Source organism: Clarias gariepinus, chromosome 28 (genome assembly GCF_024256425.1).
Source record: "Clarias gariepinus isolate MV-2021 ecotype Netherlands chromosome 28, CGAR_prim_01v2, whole genome shotgun sequence".
Lineage (NCBI taxonomy): Eukaryota > Metazoa > Chordata > Actinopteri > Siluriformes > Clariidae > Clarias > Clarias gariepinus.
In genome coordinates this window covers 18279196-18295601 of record NC_071127.1, presented here as the reverse complement: position 1 = coordinate 18295601, position 16406 = coordinate 18279196, and the positions used below count along the sequence as shown (strand labels likewise).

Here is a 16406-nt window from a genome sequence, read left to right as displayed (position 1 = left end):
TAATCAGCAACAAAATGCAAATCTAACACTCAGAACCGAGGTTGTGCGATCAGCCATTTGTTCCATTATTTATGAGCTCCCAAAATAGGGTGTGTAATTGTAAATAAAGTACTTTAATGGCATTCATGGTCTTTAATTATTGTACGCTGATTCAGTTTAGCTTTGCCTGGCTGGTCATTCTCAGAGATCATTGGGAGAACTAAAGTAGATCAGGCCAAGTTTTGAGAGTTATTTAGAATGCCTGAGAGCGCTTTACAGTATGGCTGGCGTTATTAATGAGATTATTAATCACTGACCACAGCTGTAGTGTAACAATTTGCCACTTTATTCAGAAATGATAAAGTAGAACTGACGCAAACGGCATGGCAGTGAAGCAGGCAGATGCAAGTTCACCAGATGATTTTTTTTTTACGTAAAGGACATGTGACTAAACATAGTAGACACTCACACATTCAGATGTCTCACAAGATCACACTAGAACCGATGAAGCATTTTTAAGAAACATGGCATTTAACAAGCATAGACACTTTCGATAGAAAAAGACTAGAGTTAAAGAAAAAACAAAACAAAAAGACATTTGTATTGGTGCGTAATAAAACATTATCAATCCATAACACTCAACGTCTGATGTTTAATTACAATAAATTCATAAAAAATACACCAGCTCCTCAGGCATAAATGATTTTTTTTTTTTTTACATTACGGGAATCTGAAATCGGCTAAGGGGGGAAAAACAACACAAATGCAAAAGACTGAACTTGTTCACGTTTTTCTAAACAGAACCAGAGCAAACGTTAGACACGCTCCATTTACACACGTCTCGGTCACGCAGTCATCCTGTTTGGTCTGATTAACACGTCTAAACCGTTTTCACTTGACTACCTTAGGAGCTCTTTTCTTGACATATCCACAGGATCCTCAGGCTTTAAACAACAACAACTTTCACAATTTGTCTCGCAAAAAAAAAGAAGAATATATCAGAAGACTCACAATCAGTACGAACAATTCATATAAATAAATATCAATAATACAATGCTGATACATTATCATTACTACAGCTCAGTGTTTTATTATTATTATTATTATTATTATACAAACAGGAGAAAGGCTTCGTTAGCACCCATGGTTAACCTTTAATGCTTTGTTGGGGATTTAAACTCGCATTCGGATTCCTTTGTAACAAGTGATCTCAAAGTGTTGTGTGTGTGTGTGTGTGTGTGTAAGAGAGAGACCCAGGGGGAAATGTACTCTGTTAAATGCGAGTTCATAATCAGTATTAAAAGAGAAAGTGTGTTAGAATGAAGAATCTGTGTGGTTGAGATTGTTGGACTGATATTTTTGAAGAATACAGACTCGTATTAAACTGACTTGTTGTTAATGCAAATGACAAAGACTTTATTGTATTAGTGTGTTGATCTTTTCTTGGTTTAAGTGTTAAACAGTAAAAGAGGACGCGTGGCTGCGGTGAAGCTGAGCGTGGCTCGCTGCCTTTTCTCGCCCTTACACGACCTTATCCGTCTTGTGAGCGCTGATGAAGGCCATGCCGTGTGTGCGGAAGTGCGTGTTCAGGTCCGAGGCCTTGTCGAAGCGCCGGCCGCACACTCGGCAGCTCATGCTCCCCTCGCCCTCGTCTTCGCCCTTGTCCTCCTCTTCGGGTTTGGGCGTGTGTGACGTGTTGTGGCTGTCCTGTTGATCCTGCCGAAGTTTGTGTGTGATGAAGCGGTGACGGCTGAGCGAGGCGGCCGAGGCGAAGCAGGCTCCGCACTGCGCGCACTGCATGGATGCGGACTCGCTGTCGCGGTGCTTCAGGATGTGCTGCTGGAACTCGCCCCGGTCCTGCGTGCTGAAGCCGCACGGCGCGCAGCGGAACCCTCCCTCCTCCTCCTCCGCTTCGTCTTCCTTCTTACACGAACGCGTCCGTTTAGCCGGGCCCGCCGTCTCGTCCCCTCCGGTGTCTGGCACTTCAGCCCCTCCCCCGACAGAGGAAGCTCCGCCCTCGTAGTCGACCTCAGAGGAGCTTCCTGCTCCGTCGCCTGGCGCTGAGCGTTTTCTGGTGTTAGCCGCGTTCTGATAACAGACAACGTTCCAGATTTTAACGTACGACGGTGATAAGGGCAACATCTGTTAAATCACGATAAATAAAAGCTCAGGACAAGAAATCTACGCCAACTGTGTATTTGTACTCTTTGTTATAGTGTAGGGGTGCAACAGATCACAAAACTCACAGTTCAAATCGTATCGCGGATTTTGGTCGCGGATCGTTTAACGGATCAGCATCAAAAAAACATAAAAAAAAGGGGAGACAAATATAATTTTGTTTTTCATTTATTACTTATAGAAATGAAAGAACACTTAAAACAAGGTACTCTCACCCACCACCTTCAATAAAAACAACATTAAAGATGTCCAGCATTTAAATAAAATATTTACTACTTAATTATTAAATTAAAGTGCAGAACGAGTTGATTTTTTACTTTTTTAGGTGTTTTTTTTTCATTCACTATTGAGTAAAAGGAGAAAGAGGATTTATTAAATGGAATACTTATCTTATTTTAAAAAAATTTAAAAAGATAATGAAAGAATGTATGTGCATATATACTGTATGACTGAGCTACAGTATAAGTTCTAGTACGGTTATTATTTAGCCTGGGTGAAGTTTCAGCACTGCATGGGGGATTTTCTACTTGAGTGATCTGGCAACCCTTGGAAGCGCAAGAGAGCTTTTAATAGAGTGAAAGTATAATTAATCAACATGCACATGTTGATTAATTAACAAGATAAAAATTCACAAGTATTATAATTTTTTATGATAATTGTGCGCACATGTACACAAAATATAATTAGCATGTGTGCTCAAGAATGCGTCCAAATTAACACTGTACAGCGGCAGGAAACTGTTACTTTGCACTATGATGGTTAAACTTTGCAAGTAATACGAACATCACATGCATCGATCCTTACAGATAAAGAGGAAACCACCAGTTCTGAAAAAAGAGCTTCAAGACTGCTCTTCAGAAACCCCTCTGGTTTGTTCAGATCGAGGATCCGTTAGACCGCTAGTACAGTGCTGTGGTGTCTGTGGTGTAATGATCACTGAACGCTGAAACATTCTTAAAACTAATCAGATGCTAAACATGAACAACTAATCAGGCGCTACAACACAGATTCCTGCACAGGTTTCCCTTTACTTCCACTTGATCTGAGGAAATTAGATGATTTTTACCTCCTGGAAACCAGGAGCAGATTTGCAGAAGCTGTGCATTACCTAATTATGTTCTTACCCGCTTCTCACTCGTCTGTCTAGCTCGGATGCCGTGTCTGACTCGGATGTGCTTCTCCAGGATCAGGCGACTACTGAAGGTTCGTTTGCCCTCTGAACAGTACCTGGAATTAAACAAAAAAAAATGAATAATAATAATCTGACTTCTGGAGCATCATCTATTTGGCACAAAAAGTACTTTAAGCTTTACGCGTGCTTTACTCCACTCTTCCCATAATGCCCAGTTTTAATGATGCATCACGATTCGTTTGTGTAGCAATTCATGTATCGCCAAAATTTGTGTGTCAATTTTTATATATATATATATATATATATATATATATATATATATATATATACACGCTTGTATCTGAGGAGGTAAATTGTTGCTACATGAATATTCACATAGTGAAGAGCAAATTAGTTTGTTTAGAATTGTAATAAAATCTAAAAAGAAAAAAAAGAATAATAATTATATTAAAAATAAATAAATTACTATATAATATTACTAAAATGTAATATAGTATTTAATTATAAATTATATATTTATTTTATATATAAAATCGAGATATTTATAACATTGCAATACTCAATACAAATAGATTCAGCACTTGTGTATCGTGATATTGTATCTGGTGATTCCCAAATGACCCAGTTTAGTTGAAATCTAAAAATTAATGAAAGTAATTAACCCATAAACTTCGTTTTTTTTAATGCAAACTTAACAAAGTATACTCACTGGCATTGGAAGACTCTCTTGACCCCCTCGTGAATGACACGGACATGACGACGTAGGCTGTTGGCCGAGCTGAAGGAGCGCTCACACAGCCGACAGGGAAAATTCTTTATGGACTACAGGAGCAGAGAGACGTTGTTATGGTAACTAGTAGTGACTCTCTTCTAATAAAACTAAAAACAAAAAAAAACAACAGCAGCAGATGGAATGAAAATGAAAAGACGATGCTGGGCGAGTACGTACCGTGCCATGCTCGTTCTTCATGTGCTCGATGTAATCGTCTCTCTCAGTGTACCGCGTCTTGCACTCCCTGCATCTCCACTCCATGCTGCTCCCACTGTCCGGAGAACTTGGGTGGTCCTCTTCATCATTCTCTTCTTCCTCTTCTTCTTCATTTTCTCTTTCCTCTCCTTCCTCTTCCTTCTCTTCTTCATCCCCGTCACCTTGTCCTGACTTCCTCGATGCCGTGTTTGCACTCGAGGCTGAGACGGGAGACGAGGCACTGGGCGGAGCCTCTGTTTTTCCCGACAGGCCTCTGTGAGCAGTCTGATAGAATCGATCAGAGACGGTTATGAGGACGTGAGCATGATTCACACACCAGATCATGAAGTATTACAGATGTGTGCCTGGTACAGAGCTTTGCCCGAGGTAACACCGAAGTTACCCGGTAAAGGCCAAACCTGAGCGTTACTGTATGCCTTTACTGACACCACGTTCTTTTAAGGGGAAGCAAAGAACGGGCAACACAAAAAGGCAAGAGGATTTTAGATTTTAAAAAAGGTTAACATAAATTATTATCAGGTTTCATCGCAGGAACTTACCTTGATGTGTTCCATCATAGACCCCTTCTGAGCGTACAACTTGGTGCAGTCTGGACACTTAAAAACATGCACTTTCTGCTTGGCCAGGTGAGTGTCAAAATGCATGTACAGCAAAGGTTTCTGGGTAAAGACTGTGTCGCACATCACACACTTGTAAATCATCCTAGATGGGCGTACAAAAAAATTAAGATAGACAGTTGGGGATTACAAACTGAGACTTGAAATAAGTTAACAATTAAAACAAAACAGTGAAAACAGGAAAATACACTACTGGCTATTTAAAGTTTTGCTGTACACTACCTGACAAAAGTTTGGACACACCAATGTTCAATTCAATGTTTTTTTGCTTTTTTTTGTTTAGTGATTTATTCTCTACATTCTAAACAATACTGTTTTTTTTTTTTCAAAATTATTAAATACATAACAACAGTCGTTATTTTAAGACATAAAGGTTAGCTGTTCTGGAACAGTTCTTGCAAGATTAACAAAACCTCATCAAGCATCATGATGAAACTGTCTCTCATGAAGACCTTCTTAGGAAAGCAAGACCAAAACTGACCTCATTTAGGAGAGTCACCAGCCTCAGAAATCACCAATTAACAAACAGCATTTAGATTAGAGCCGTTATGAAGGTTTTACAGAGCATAAGTAGCAGATACATCTCAATATCAACTGTTCAAAGGAGATTATAGCATTTTTAGGATTTTAAAGCATTGTATAAATAAAAATAAGGAAAGACCACATAGTTAGAAGGTGTGTCCAAACTTTTGACTGGTGCTGTGTCTAAATATTTCGTTGATTTCTTGACACCGTTTCCTTTAAAAGCTCAGCGCTGACCCTGTCAGCTGTGCTATAACCCTAGATCCAGGTAACGCGAGATCATTATTATTATTATTATTTATTTTTTTTAAGTGAATATCTAGAACATACTTGGCTTGAGCAGCACTGAGGGTGGGGTGCTGGGTGCTGATGTGACCCTGGGCGCTGGGGGCTGATTTGAAGGCCATTGGGCAGTGTGGACACTTGTGGAACACTTCGCAGTGAGCAGTCTGAATGTGAGATTTGATGGAGTTCAGGCCTCCGAACACCACCTGACAGCTGGAGCATCTACAGAAACGAAAACAAATCACTTAAATCAGTGTAGGTAAAGTTTGCGCACTTGCCTGTTAAGCTTTTACGTGTTTTTTTTAAATTATTATTTTCGATCGATGCCAAGACCTGTAGCCGATGCGCCTGGCGAAGTGAAGACAAGCCTCCTCTAGATGTGTCTTAAAACTGGCCTGACGGGCGACGCCACCACATTCCGGACACACGTGGGGAGCGCGGTGCTTGTGGATCCGCTGGTGAGCCGACACGCTGCACCCGTTAGGCAGCATCATTGGCGGAGAGCAAAGCATGCAGGTCTGAGAAGAGAAGAGGAGGAGGGAGCTTTAAAAATATTTATAGCAATATTCCTGGAAATTATTTTTTTTACATTTTGTAACAAATGAGAAAACAAAGACAGCAGTGCTACTTACTGAATTAGGGGTGGCTCTGATTTGCTGAAAGTGGGCCACTAGTTCTGCCTTGCCTGTAAACTGAGTCTGGCACTCAGGGCATTTAAAGTTGTTGTACTGAAGAACCTCTCCCTTCTTGCAGGGAAGCGGCATGAGGACGTGAGGACTCTGAGGTCCGCGGCGAGCCGGACTGGTTTGGGAAGCAACCGGGCCTTGTGAAGGCGACTCTTTCAGTGGGCTCGGGGTGGAAGGGATCGGGGTCGCTCCCGACTGGTTCGAGGGAGTCGATATAGACGGAGAGGAAAGTGGAGGCGAGAGCATACCTAAAAGAACAACAGGGTAAACGTTAATAATGTTCATTTAACAGGACAGAATTTGAACAGTGGAAAAAATGCATTACATACCTATGGGCGTCGTGTCCTGCTGGCCAATCATTTGCTCGACAGTAACGGGTCTCATGACCAGATGCGAGCACTGCATAACCAGTCCCCTCTCCTTATGCTCCCGAGCGTGCAGCAGCAGACTGCACTTATTAAAAAAAGCCAGCCGCTTTGCACAGTGGTTGCAGGTCACCTCGATTCTCAAAGAGCGCCTGTCGTAGTGCCGTGCCAGGCTGCGCTCCAGAGCAAAAGCGTCCCCGCACTCTAGGCAGCGGTATCCTGTCGCAGGCATGGGGAGACCCCACTCGGGTGGTGGAGGGGTAGAGAGATCGGGGCGGTAGCTTGGTAGCAGGTTCTTGCTGTTCAGGATCTTGTTGAAGGCTTCGACTAGGCTTGACTGACTCCGGGAAATCACAGCTCCCGTGCTGTTCACTATAGAGGCTGGCTTGCAAGGTACGTGAACATTAGGTGTACCTCCATTAGCTGCTCTTCCAGAAGTGGCACGCACACTGACACCACCAACGGTAGGTGTGGCTGGTAGATTGGCAGCTTTTGTGATGCTGACGGCTGTGGCGGAGACCTTGGTCTTGTCAGATGACACCGAGCTTTTGTTTTGAGCTTTGCTTGCTGCAACTAACATGGCACTGCTCGCTTCCAAAGTGGACGGAGGCAGGCTGGAACCTTTCACCATTCGACCAGCGGGCTCTGCTCTTTGGGCTTTGTTAGTCTGACCTTCTGGTTGCACTTTTGCGTTAACTGTGCCTTTACCTGCAGCTCCTTTCCCAGCCACATGGGTGACTGTGCGAGTGATGCTCCCTGTGGAGGTTTTAATTGTCTTTATTCTGACTTTAAGAGGCCTGGAGGAAACGTTCCCAACGACTGCAGAGCCTCCGCTGCTATTAGGCACGGTGAGGCACTGGGTGGAAACACTCTCATCCTCTACCTCCATTTTCTCGTCCTCTTTTTGTCCACTGTCCTGATCTAAATTAGTTGCATCACCATTCTCCTCCTTTACTGGTTTGGCCACCTCCATCTCCTCCTCTTCCTCTTTGGGTTCTCGGAGGCCTGTAGGCGGGGACGAAGCGATCACTGCTGGGCTGGAAGACTTCTTGGAAGGTGTTACTGAAACTTTAGGGATCTCAGGCTCTGGACTTTCAGGTGAGTCACGCTCCTCAATGACGTGCTCTGGATTTCGCTCCTCTGGGGGCGGGCTCTTAACATTCCCTGACTGAACAGATGAAGAAAGCCAATTCTGCACCTGAGGGGATGCGGGTGAGGACAAGGGGATGTCGCCTGGTTTGGGGTAAGCAGCTGAAGCCATGGGTGCTGAGCGCGGAAGCGAAGGGGAGTCTGAACTCTCTGCGGGTGACTTGAGCCTGTTGCGTGAACGTTTTGGAGAAGCAGGAGTGCCCGGACTTTCTTGAATGACCAGCGTTTCCGCAGACTCCGAATCTGAATCCTCCTCCTCCGAGTCCATACGCCTAAATTCAGCTGAACTGTGGCGCTGAGTGCCATTAAACGGTTCTGTCAAACTTGTAGCGAGCGGCGACGAGGCGACGGCCCCCGAGACACGCGACCCAACCGAAGGAGAGGCTGACGAGGGTGATGAGGAAGGAACAGCCGAGGAATTCTGGAGGTACGGTTTAGGAGGGGGGAAAAAGGGAGAAGCCACTGCACTCGTGCTCCCAGGAACAGCAGCGCTCTTCGTCTTGTCACCGCCCTCTAATCCTATTTCCTGCTGTGCGTGCTGCTGTTGCTGCAGCATCTGCATCCTTCGGGCCCTAACCACAGGGTCCCCAGTCCCCTGCGCCATGAGAGGCTTCAGCTTGTTGAAGATGTTGCTACTCTGTTTGGAGGTGTTAGCACATCCAAGCACTGACCCTGTGGTCTCCGGCGTCACTTTGGAGCCACACAGAGGCCACTGCTCCCCGTTCGGCTGGTTTCGAGACTGAGACATGTGACCCGCCCCACCTGAGGACACAAATCCATTATGGTTGAGTGGTTCCGACACCGGTACATCACCACCTTCAAAGGCTTCACTACGCACCCGATTCTTTACAATAACACTAACGATAGAGGGGTCGCTCTGGGAGTCAGCGGCCGGGCTCGGAGCTCTGAGCGCGGATCCTCCGGCGACTCCGCTCTCGCCTGATTTCGCGATGGACCCACTGCTTGATCCCTGGTGCCCCTCCACCTCTTCTGGTGCTGACTGGATGGCCTCTTTGGCATCGATATCAGGAATATCAAATGCTGCCAACAAGTCATCGAAATCGGGGGTCTTCATGTCCCCCATGCCAGGACAGTGGACTCAAATCTGGAGAGCGTTGACACAAAAACAAGGTGGTGTTAATGATAAATACAGACGCACATTTAAATGCAGAAAATACATCATGCACAGATGATCCGAGTTTTCATGAAATTCTAACTGGGTAGCTGTGTTTAAAATGCAATCTTGATGTGATAATATATTCATTAAATGGTTATTGCACTAATTAGCTCTTTGCTAAAAACACTTGCTTTGTTAGCATTTTGTCTGCACTACAGATTTATAAAAATCTTAAACGCATCATGAATACTATCTTGCAGCTAGTATTGAGTAAGAGTGTGTGTGTGTGTGTGTATACCGAGAACATCCAGGCAGCTAGCCAGCTATGTATGGTGCAACACAAAGCAGCTAGCCAGAGGAATTCGAACCGAACGCTAATTGTGTTTATATCTATACGGTTTATTTGCAATATATGACGTTATGCCAGATCGTGTGCACATTGTTAATGTTTTGAGTGAATAAACACATCTATTTGTCGCGTTATATAACAATAAGAGCGCAACTGTGCGCGAGACGCGCTAGCTCTGGATGCTAGCGCGGTGGTATGCTAACTGTTGCTAGGAGACGTCTCAAACTAGGAGAAAACGGAAGGAGTCCGTTCTTAATAAAGCGTCTCCTTGTGTTGAGGATTTAATCTGGTTCGATATTTTAATATTTTGAGGGCCTGGTGCTGCGTAGCCACGCTAAGCCTAGATAAGCTAAGCTAAAATGGGCTAAGCTATGCTAAGCTAGGCTAGGCGCTACAGTTTATTTTAGGCTCGCGCTCCTCCATGACGGCTCGTGAAGCCCGACTGGCCAACGCGCGAGCCAGAGAAGGGTCATTTAAACCGAAGGCCACTGCGGTGTTAAAACTAAACTCCACGCACTGTCTGTCCTGGAGCTTCCACTGCATGGTGACACATGGTACTGAGATCCCGCATTTGTAAAGGATAAATCCCGCTCGATGTGCGTTTTTACTGCCAACAAGCGCGCATTTGTTTACCTGATTATCTGAGATTCCCGACTCTCCTCACTCCAGCGCCCTGACTTCCCCGTCATCACTCCGCTACGGCCAGGTCCAGACAGATCACAGCTACTGCACTGGGGAAAAAATAACAACGGGAAGAAGATTATAAATATTATTTAGTCAGAAATACTTGACAACTTTAGTAATTATTAATTTTAATAGATTTCTGTGTAATATTTGTCACAGATACTACAGTAGTAAATCTGTGGTTTTAGTTCCCTTCCAGGATCTCCAACACTCCGTTCCCTGCTGCTGTGTGCTGGACCAGGTGAACTCAAATAACTGTTTCTTATTTAAAGAAATTAGAATTTTGGATTAATACCTTTACACTCTTCCAAAATACATTAATTGCTATTTACTGAGCCCCTCTGGTCATTTTGGGGGGGATCAGAGGCCATGATTTACTAAGGCATAGGAATGAGATACTATGAGATATTATGTTTGTGGCCATGATTTACTACGGTGTGGGAACGAGATACAATTTTGTGGCCACTACTAACTAATCGTGGGAACGAGATATTATGAGATAGTATGTTGAGGCTAGTACTTACTTATCGTGGGAACGAGATACTATGAGATAGTATGATGAGGCTAGTACTTATTAATCGTGGGAACGAGATACTATCAGATAGTATGTTGAGGCTAGTACTTACTTATCGTGGAAACGAGATACTATGAGATAGTATGATGAGGCTAGTACTTATTAATCGTGGGAACGAGATACTATCAGATAGTATGTTGAGGCTAGTACTTACTTATCGTGGAAACGAGATACTATGAGATAGTATGTTGAGGCTAGTACTTACTGATCGTGGGAAAGAGATACTATGAGATAGTATGTTGAGGCTAGTACTTACTTATCGTGGGAACGAGATACTATGAGATAGTATGATGAGGCTAGTACTTATTAATCGTGGGAACGAGATACTATCAGATAGTATGTTGAGGCTAGTACTTACTTATCGTGGAAACGAGATACTATGAGATAGTATGTTGAGGCTAGTACTTACTGATCGTGGGAAAGAGATACTATGAGATAGTATGTTGAGGCTAGTACTTACTGATCGTGGGAAAGAGATACTATGAGATAGTATGTTGAGGCTATTACTTATTAATCGTGGGAACGAGATACTATGAGATAGTATGTTGAGGCTAGTACTTATTAATCGTGGGAACGAGATACTATGAGATAGTATGTTGAGGCTAGTACTTGTTAATCGTGGGAACGAGATATTATGAGATAGTATGTTGAGGCTAGTACTTACTAATCGTGGGAGCGAGATACCATGTAATAATATTTTGTGGCCACTGCCTACTAAGGCATGGAAACGAGATATGGGTTTACCACGGCCAGGTCCAGACCGATCACAGCTACTGCACTGGGGAAAAATAATAACAACAGAGAATGAGTAATGAAAACTTGAGTAATGATTAATATTAATAAATCTCTGTGTAATCTTTATCACAGATACTACAATAGTGAATCTGTGATTTTAGTTCCAGGATCTCTAACACGCTGTTTCCTGTCTCTGTGTGCTGGACCAGGTGAACTCAAATAACTCAGTTTATGCTCTTAAGAAATGAGGTGTTTCAATCATGCTTTTACATGTTTTATATAATTACTTGATTTTTTAAATACATTAACTGCTATTGCATGACCCGGAGAATGTTATTTACATTTAGAAAAATCTAGGTATAATAAAAATACAAAATAATAAAGTTAATCAACACCCTTTAATGTTTTAAAGTTGTATGTTTCAGCAAAAGCCGGATGAGAAAAAAACTGCTTAATAAAGATGAGCAATGTCTAAAGGACGTTAGACACTGGAAGCTTACTAACTTCCTTCAGCTTAATTAACAATATATGTAATATCAATACCATCATATTAACAATAGTCTTCTTTTACAGTACAGTGCAATTCTGCATTAAATTATTAATGCTTATGACAATTAATAGGTATGCTCACTTGTGTAATTACCATCACTGAGGCTTATTTATTAATGTAAATACAAGCAAATTTATTAATGTAAATACAAGCAAATTTATTTAGAAATCACATTTACAGAAAACAAACATTTACAATGAGATTTATCTGATCTCAGGTGTAGCTTTATAAATACATTATGCATTCAAGTTTTAATAGCTTATTTTAATAACAAAAAAACCTCATGTTAATCACCTGAACTAAATAATTATTAAACATATTATTGTAAGCAAACTATAATATATCAATACATATCTATAAATATATTATTAACAGTTACAGTAGTTTTATTTATTATACCCACACTGGGAAGTTTCATTCTTTGCTCATCTCTGTGTGTGTGTGTGTGTGTGTGTGTGTGTAAGGATTTCTTGAATTTTGGTAGACCTCCTTTTATCTACTCAGTGCTCAGCCTGTATTCTGTCTGTCCCGCCTGGATCCAGGGAACCCCTCAATGATACACACAAGTCAGGGCTCAGTGAGACGTTTAAAGTTTATTGTGGGAGACAGGAGTGTATATATACACACACACACACACACACACAAAGAACCAAAGAAAAGGTGGATGCAGGAGTGTTTACATCTGGTCTGAAATGTTTTTTAAAAGATAAGGTAAAGAAGAAGATAAATTTGGGAGTAGCTCTGCATTTACGAGCGTTTAACAGTTTTACAACCCTTAACATAAACTACTATAGAATGTGTTTATTGAAAGTGCAGCTTGTGTCGTGGTAAAACAAAGAAAAACACTCTGTTCTCACGCTCACAGAATATCATGAAACTCACTTAAAATCAAATATTTTCTACAGTGTGTGTGTGTGTGTGTGTGTGTGTGTGTGTGTGCTTCAGATAATTCCTAATTCTAGCATTAGCTCCATTGAAACAGTTCCTACAGCAGAGCTAGTGATATCATCATCTGACATGGAAATTAATACATTTATCCTGTTTGTCAAATGAAGGTGAACTGGAAGAACGGGAAGCCTCTAATCACCGGGTGCATCTTTAACCAAAAATCATTGTGAACTGGACAATAGGATCAATTTCTATTTAAGATGTAAACAGACTATTTTATTATACTGTGTCCAAAATGCCAGGCACTATATATTACTTTCTCATTTATACGATTAAAGTATTTCTTCAGTATCTGTTATGAGACTGTGAGTATACCCAACTGCTCTCTCTCTCTCTCTCTCTCTCTCTCTCTCCTGAGTTGCCAGGATCTTCACCCTCTCTGCCCTCTGAGCTTTCTGACACATCCCTGTGTTCTCGTCGCATGGAGGCCTCTGTCTCCCTGCTGAGGATGGCCCCATGTGGTCTGCCTGGGATGTGTGTATTAACTGGGGACGTTACCATGAAGACGGTCTTGGACTCGGCCGATGCAGACAGCTGTTCTCTGAGTACTGAGTGCAGTCACGCATTAGTTAAGGACTGAAATTCTCACAAACAGTTTTCTACCAGAGCCTTTAAAATAACGAAAGTGGACTTTATATAAACTTAAACACCTCTCCTGTTATACTGAGTATATACCGTATTACAGCAGATCAATCACTGCTATCTGTTTCACCCAAATGAGGATGGGTTCCCTGTTGAGTCTGGTTCCTCATATTCTTCAGGTTTCTTCATATTGTCATCTCAGGGGGTTTTTCCTTTCCACCGTCGCCCTCAGATTTTTTTTTTATTTCATTTTTTTTATTCTGTTAATCTGCAATGTGATAATGACCATTGTAAAAAAATTATAAATAAAATATTGAATATAATTATGAATAACATATACAAAAAAACTGAATTGAAATTTAAAGTATTTCTCTTGTGTGGTTCCACTGAATAAACCTGCTATAGGTCTCGTGCTTACGGTTCTATCACGGCTTTACTGATATGCAGCATAAACACTCTTGCTCATGTGATTGTTTAATTATATAAAACATTTCATACAGCGGCACTGGGGACATTTCCAAGTTGCCAAATTGGCGTTTCCCAGTTACTGGTAGCGTATGAGTGTGTATGTGTGTGCGCGCCCTGTGATGGATTCGCATCCTTCCAGGGTGTGGCCCTCCTTGTGCCCAAAGGCTTCCTGCGACCCTGAATACAGGATAAACCGGTGTGGACGATGTAACATTTCAACTGATAAATGTAAATGTAAAAGAAATTGATTATTATTAAACAATATGGAGATACTGAGGAAGAGAGGGTGGGGTGAAACCTTATGGGCTGGAAATTCAAACAAAAAATTGTAATTAGCATTAGTTTCCTAAACTGGCTTAAACCAGTTTGTGTTTAGCACACACACAAACACACACACACACACACACACACACAAGAAAAACATATTTCATGATTTTTATTTCGAACACAAATGGGAAAGACTGCTTTACTTTACTTTATCCATTATTAAACATGTAGATAATATGGTTCACCTTTACACACACTTAAGTGCTGCTTCGATTGCTCAGTTGTCTTGTTTTTCCCCTTTAAAGATTAAATTGGTTCCAGCCGGGGACTACACTTTTTATTTGGTTTTTGTCGAACTGAATCCTTGCTCTACCATGTTCTGAGAAACGTTCTCACACACATCCCGAGCCCAGGTTCTGTAGCTACACTGCAGAGTTACTGAAATGGTTTGTATCACACTGCAGATTCATCATCTGGCCTGCATCTGGACTGCCTTCTGTGATCCAGATGGATTGCTTGAGCACCAAATGATGAATTCTGGCTGAGGGCCTAACCGTCATTGTTGAATTATGTGACCGTGGCCCGTATCAGATGTTGGAAAGATCTATTCGGAGCTGTTTACATAAGTGCAACAATACATCACATAACGTTATATTCATAGCATCAGACTGCGGTTATGATGATCTTATATAAAAAAGGGCATTTAAAACCTCTGATCACAATGTGATCATTATTAATCTTAAAGATGTTTAAGACAATTTACAGTTTTGGAAATAACAAAAAAACATAAAAACAGCAGTGAAGAACTTAAAGGACTAGTTGTTGATAAGCCTTCTATAAATGATAACCAACTACAAATCTTTACTCGGGCAGAAACCTGATGTAATACCTAAACAATTTAAATTAGCAAGCACTGAACAGATACAGTGCCTTGCAAAAGTATTCATACCCTTTGAACTTTTCCACATCATGTCCTGTTACAAAGGCAAACGTGAATGTATTGTGAGATCATGGGATTTTTTTTTATTTTATGTGATAGACCGACACAAAGTGTCCCAGTGTTTAATTAGTGCTTGGATACCATCAATCTACAAAGTTTTCTCAGTTCGCTCAAGCCATGATTGGAGTGCCTGCTTCACGTCTTTAACCCTGGCCTCCCAGGAACTGAAGTTCTCGGGTTCTGTCAATGGCCTGTGACACGGGTAACAACCTGATTTCAGATCAGAACTTTTGAAATCAGTTCAAAAGTGAACATTGTCATGTGTCTTGATATACAGTGGTGTGAAAAAGTATTTGCCCCTAAATGATTTCTTATTTTTTTGCATGTTCGTCACACTTTAATGTTTCAGATCATCAAACAAATTTAAATATTAGTCAAAGATAACACAAGTAAACACATCATGCAGTTTTTAAATGAATGTTTGCCCCCCCCCCCCCCCCACCCTGTTAAAACACAACTTAACTCTGGTTTATCACACCTACAGTAAGTTTAACTTCTCTAGCCACACCCAGGCCTGATTACTGCCACACTGCCACACTACCACACAATCAAGAAATCACTTAAATAGGACTTGCCTGACAAAGTGAAGTAGACCAAAAGATCCTCAAAAGCTAGACATCATCCCGAGATCCAAAGAAATTCAGAAACAAATGAGAAGGAAAATAACTGAGATCTATCAGTCTGGAAAAGGGTATAAAGCCATTTCTACAGCTTTGGGGCCGCAGCGAACCACAGTGAGAGCTATTATCTACAAGAGGCAGAAACATGGAACAGTAGAGAACCTTCCCAGAAGTGGCCGGCCGACCAAAATTATCCCAAGAGCGCAGCGACAACTCATCCAAGAGGTCACAAAAGACCCACCAACAACATCCAAAAGAACTGCAGCTCTCACTTGCCTCCGTTAAGGTGAGTGTTCATGACTCCACCATAAGAAAGAGACTGGGGGCAAACAAATAAAATAATTTTGATTCATGCACACACACATTCCATACAAACTTAAATAATTATTTTGATTGTGTAAAGCTGCTTTGCGACAATGACAATTGTTAAAAGCGCTATACAAATAAAATTGGATTGAATTGAATTGAAATAAAATGGAGTGGCCTAGTCAAAGTGCTGACCTGAATCCAATTGAGATGCTGTGGCATGACCTTAAAAAGGCAGTTCATGCTCGAAAACCCTTCAATGTGGGTTTTTACAACAATTCTGCAAAGATGAGCGGGCCAAAATT

The 16406-nt window shown here is 41.7% G+C and overlaps 1 protein-coding gene and 1 non-coding gene across 6 annotated transcripts; both read right to left on the bottom strand.

Annotated features, from left to right (window-relative positions):
- Positions 1–304: 304 nt before the first annotated feature.
- znf687b (zinc finger protein 687b) lies at positions 305–10065 on the bottom strand. Of its 5 annotated transcripts, none has more exons than XM_053489882.1 (10): positions 10001–10065; positions 6717–9006; positions 6334–6635; positions 6035–6219; positions 5747–5923; positions 4817–4979; positions 4239–4541; positions 3999–4111; positions 3282–3384; positions 305–2067 (listed from the first exon to the last, which is right to left on the bottom strand). In XM_053489882.1, the coding sequence occupies exons 2-10, from the start codon at positions 8983–8985 to the stop codon at positions 1501–1503; spliced, it is 4182 nt and encodes a 1393-aa protein (XP_053345857.1). In that variant the 5' UTR covers positions 8986–9006; positions 10001–10065; the 3' UTR covers positions 305–1500. The 5 variants fall into 5 exon arrangements, with proteins under 5 accessions (XP_053345857.1, XP_053345858.1, XP_053345856.1 ...); XM_053489883.1 differs by lacking the exon at positions 10001–10065 and adding an exon at positions 9885–9980; XM_053489881.1 differs by lacking the exon at positions 10001–10065 and adding an exon at positions 9317–9409.
- On the bottom strand, positions 4614–4751 carry LOC128516229 (small nucleolar RNA SNORA13). Its single transcript, XR_008356755.1, has one exon. It is a non-coding gene; the product is annotated as a small nucleolar RNA SNORA13 (small nucleolar RNA).
- Positions 10066–16406: the final 6341 nt, after the last annotated feature.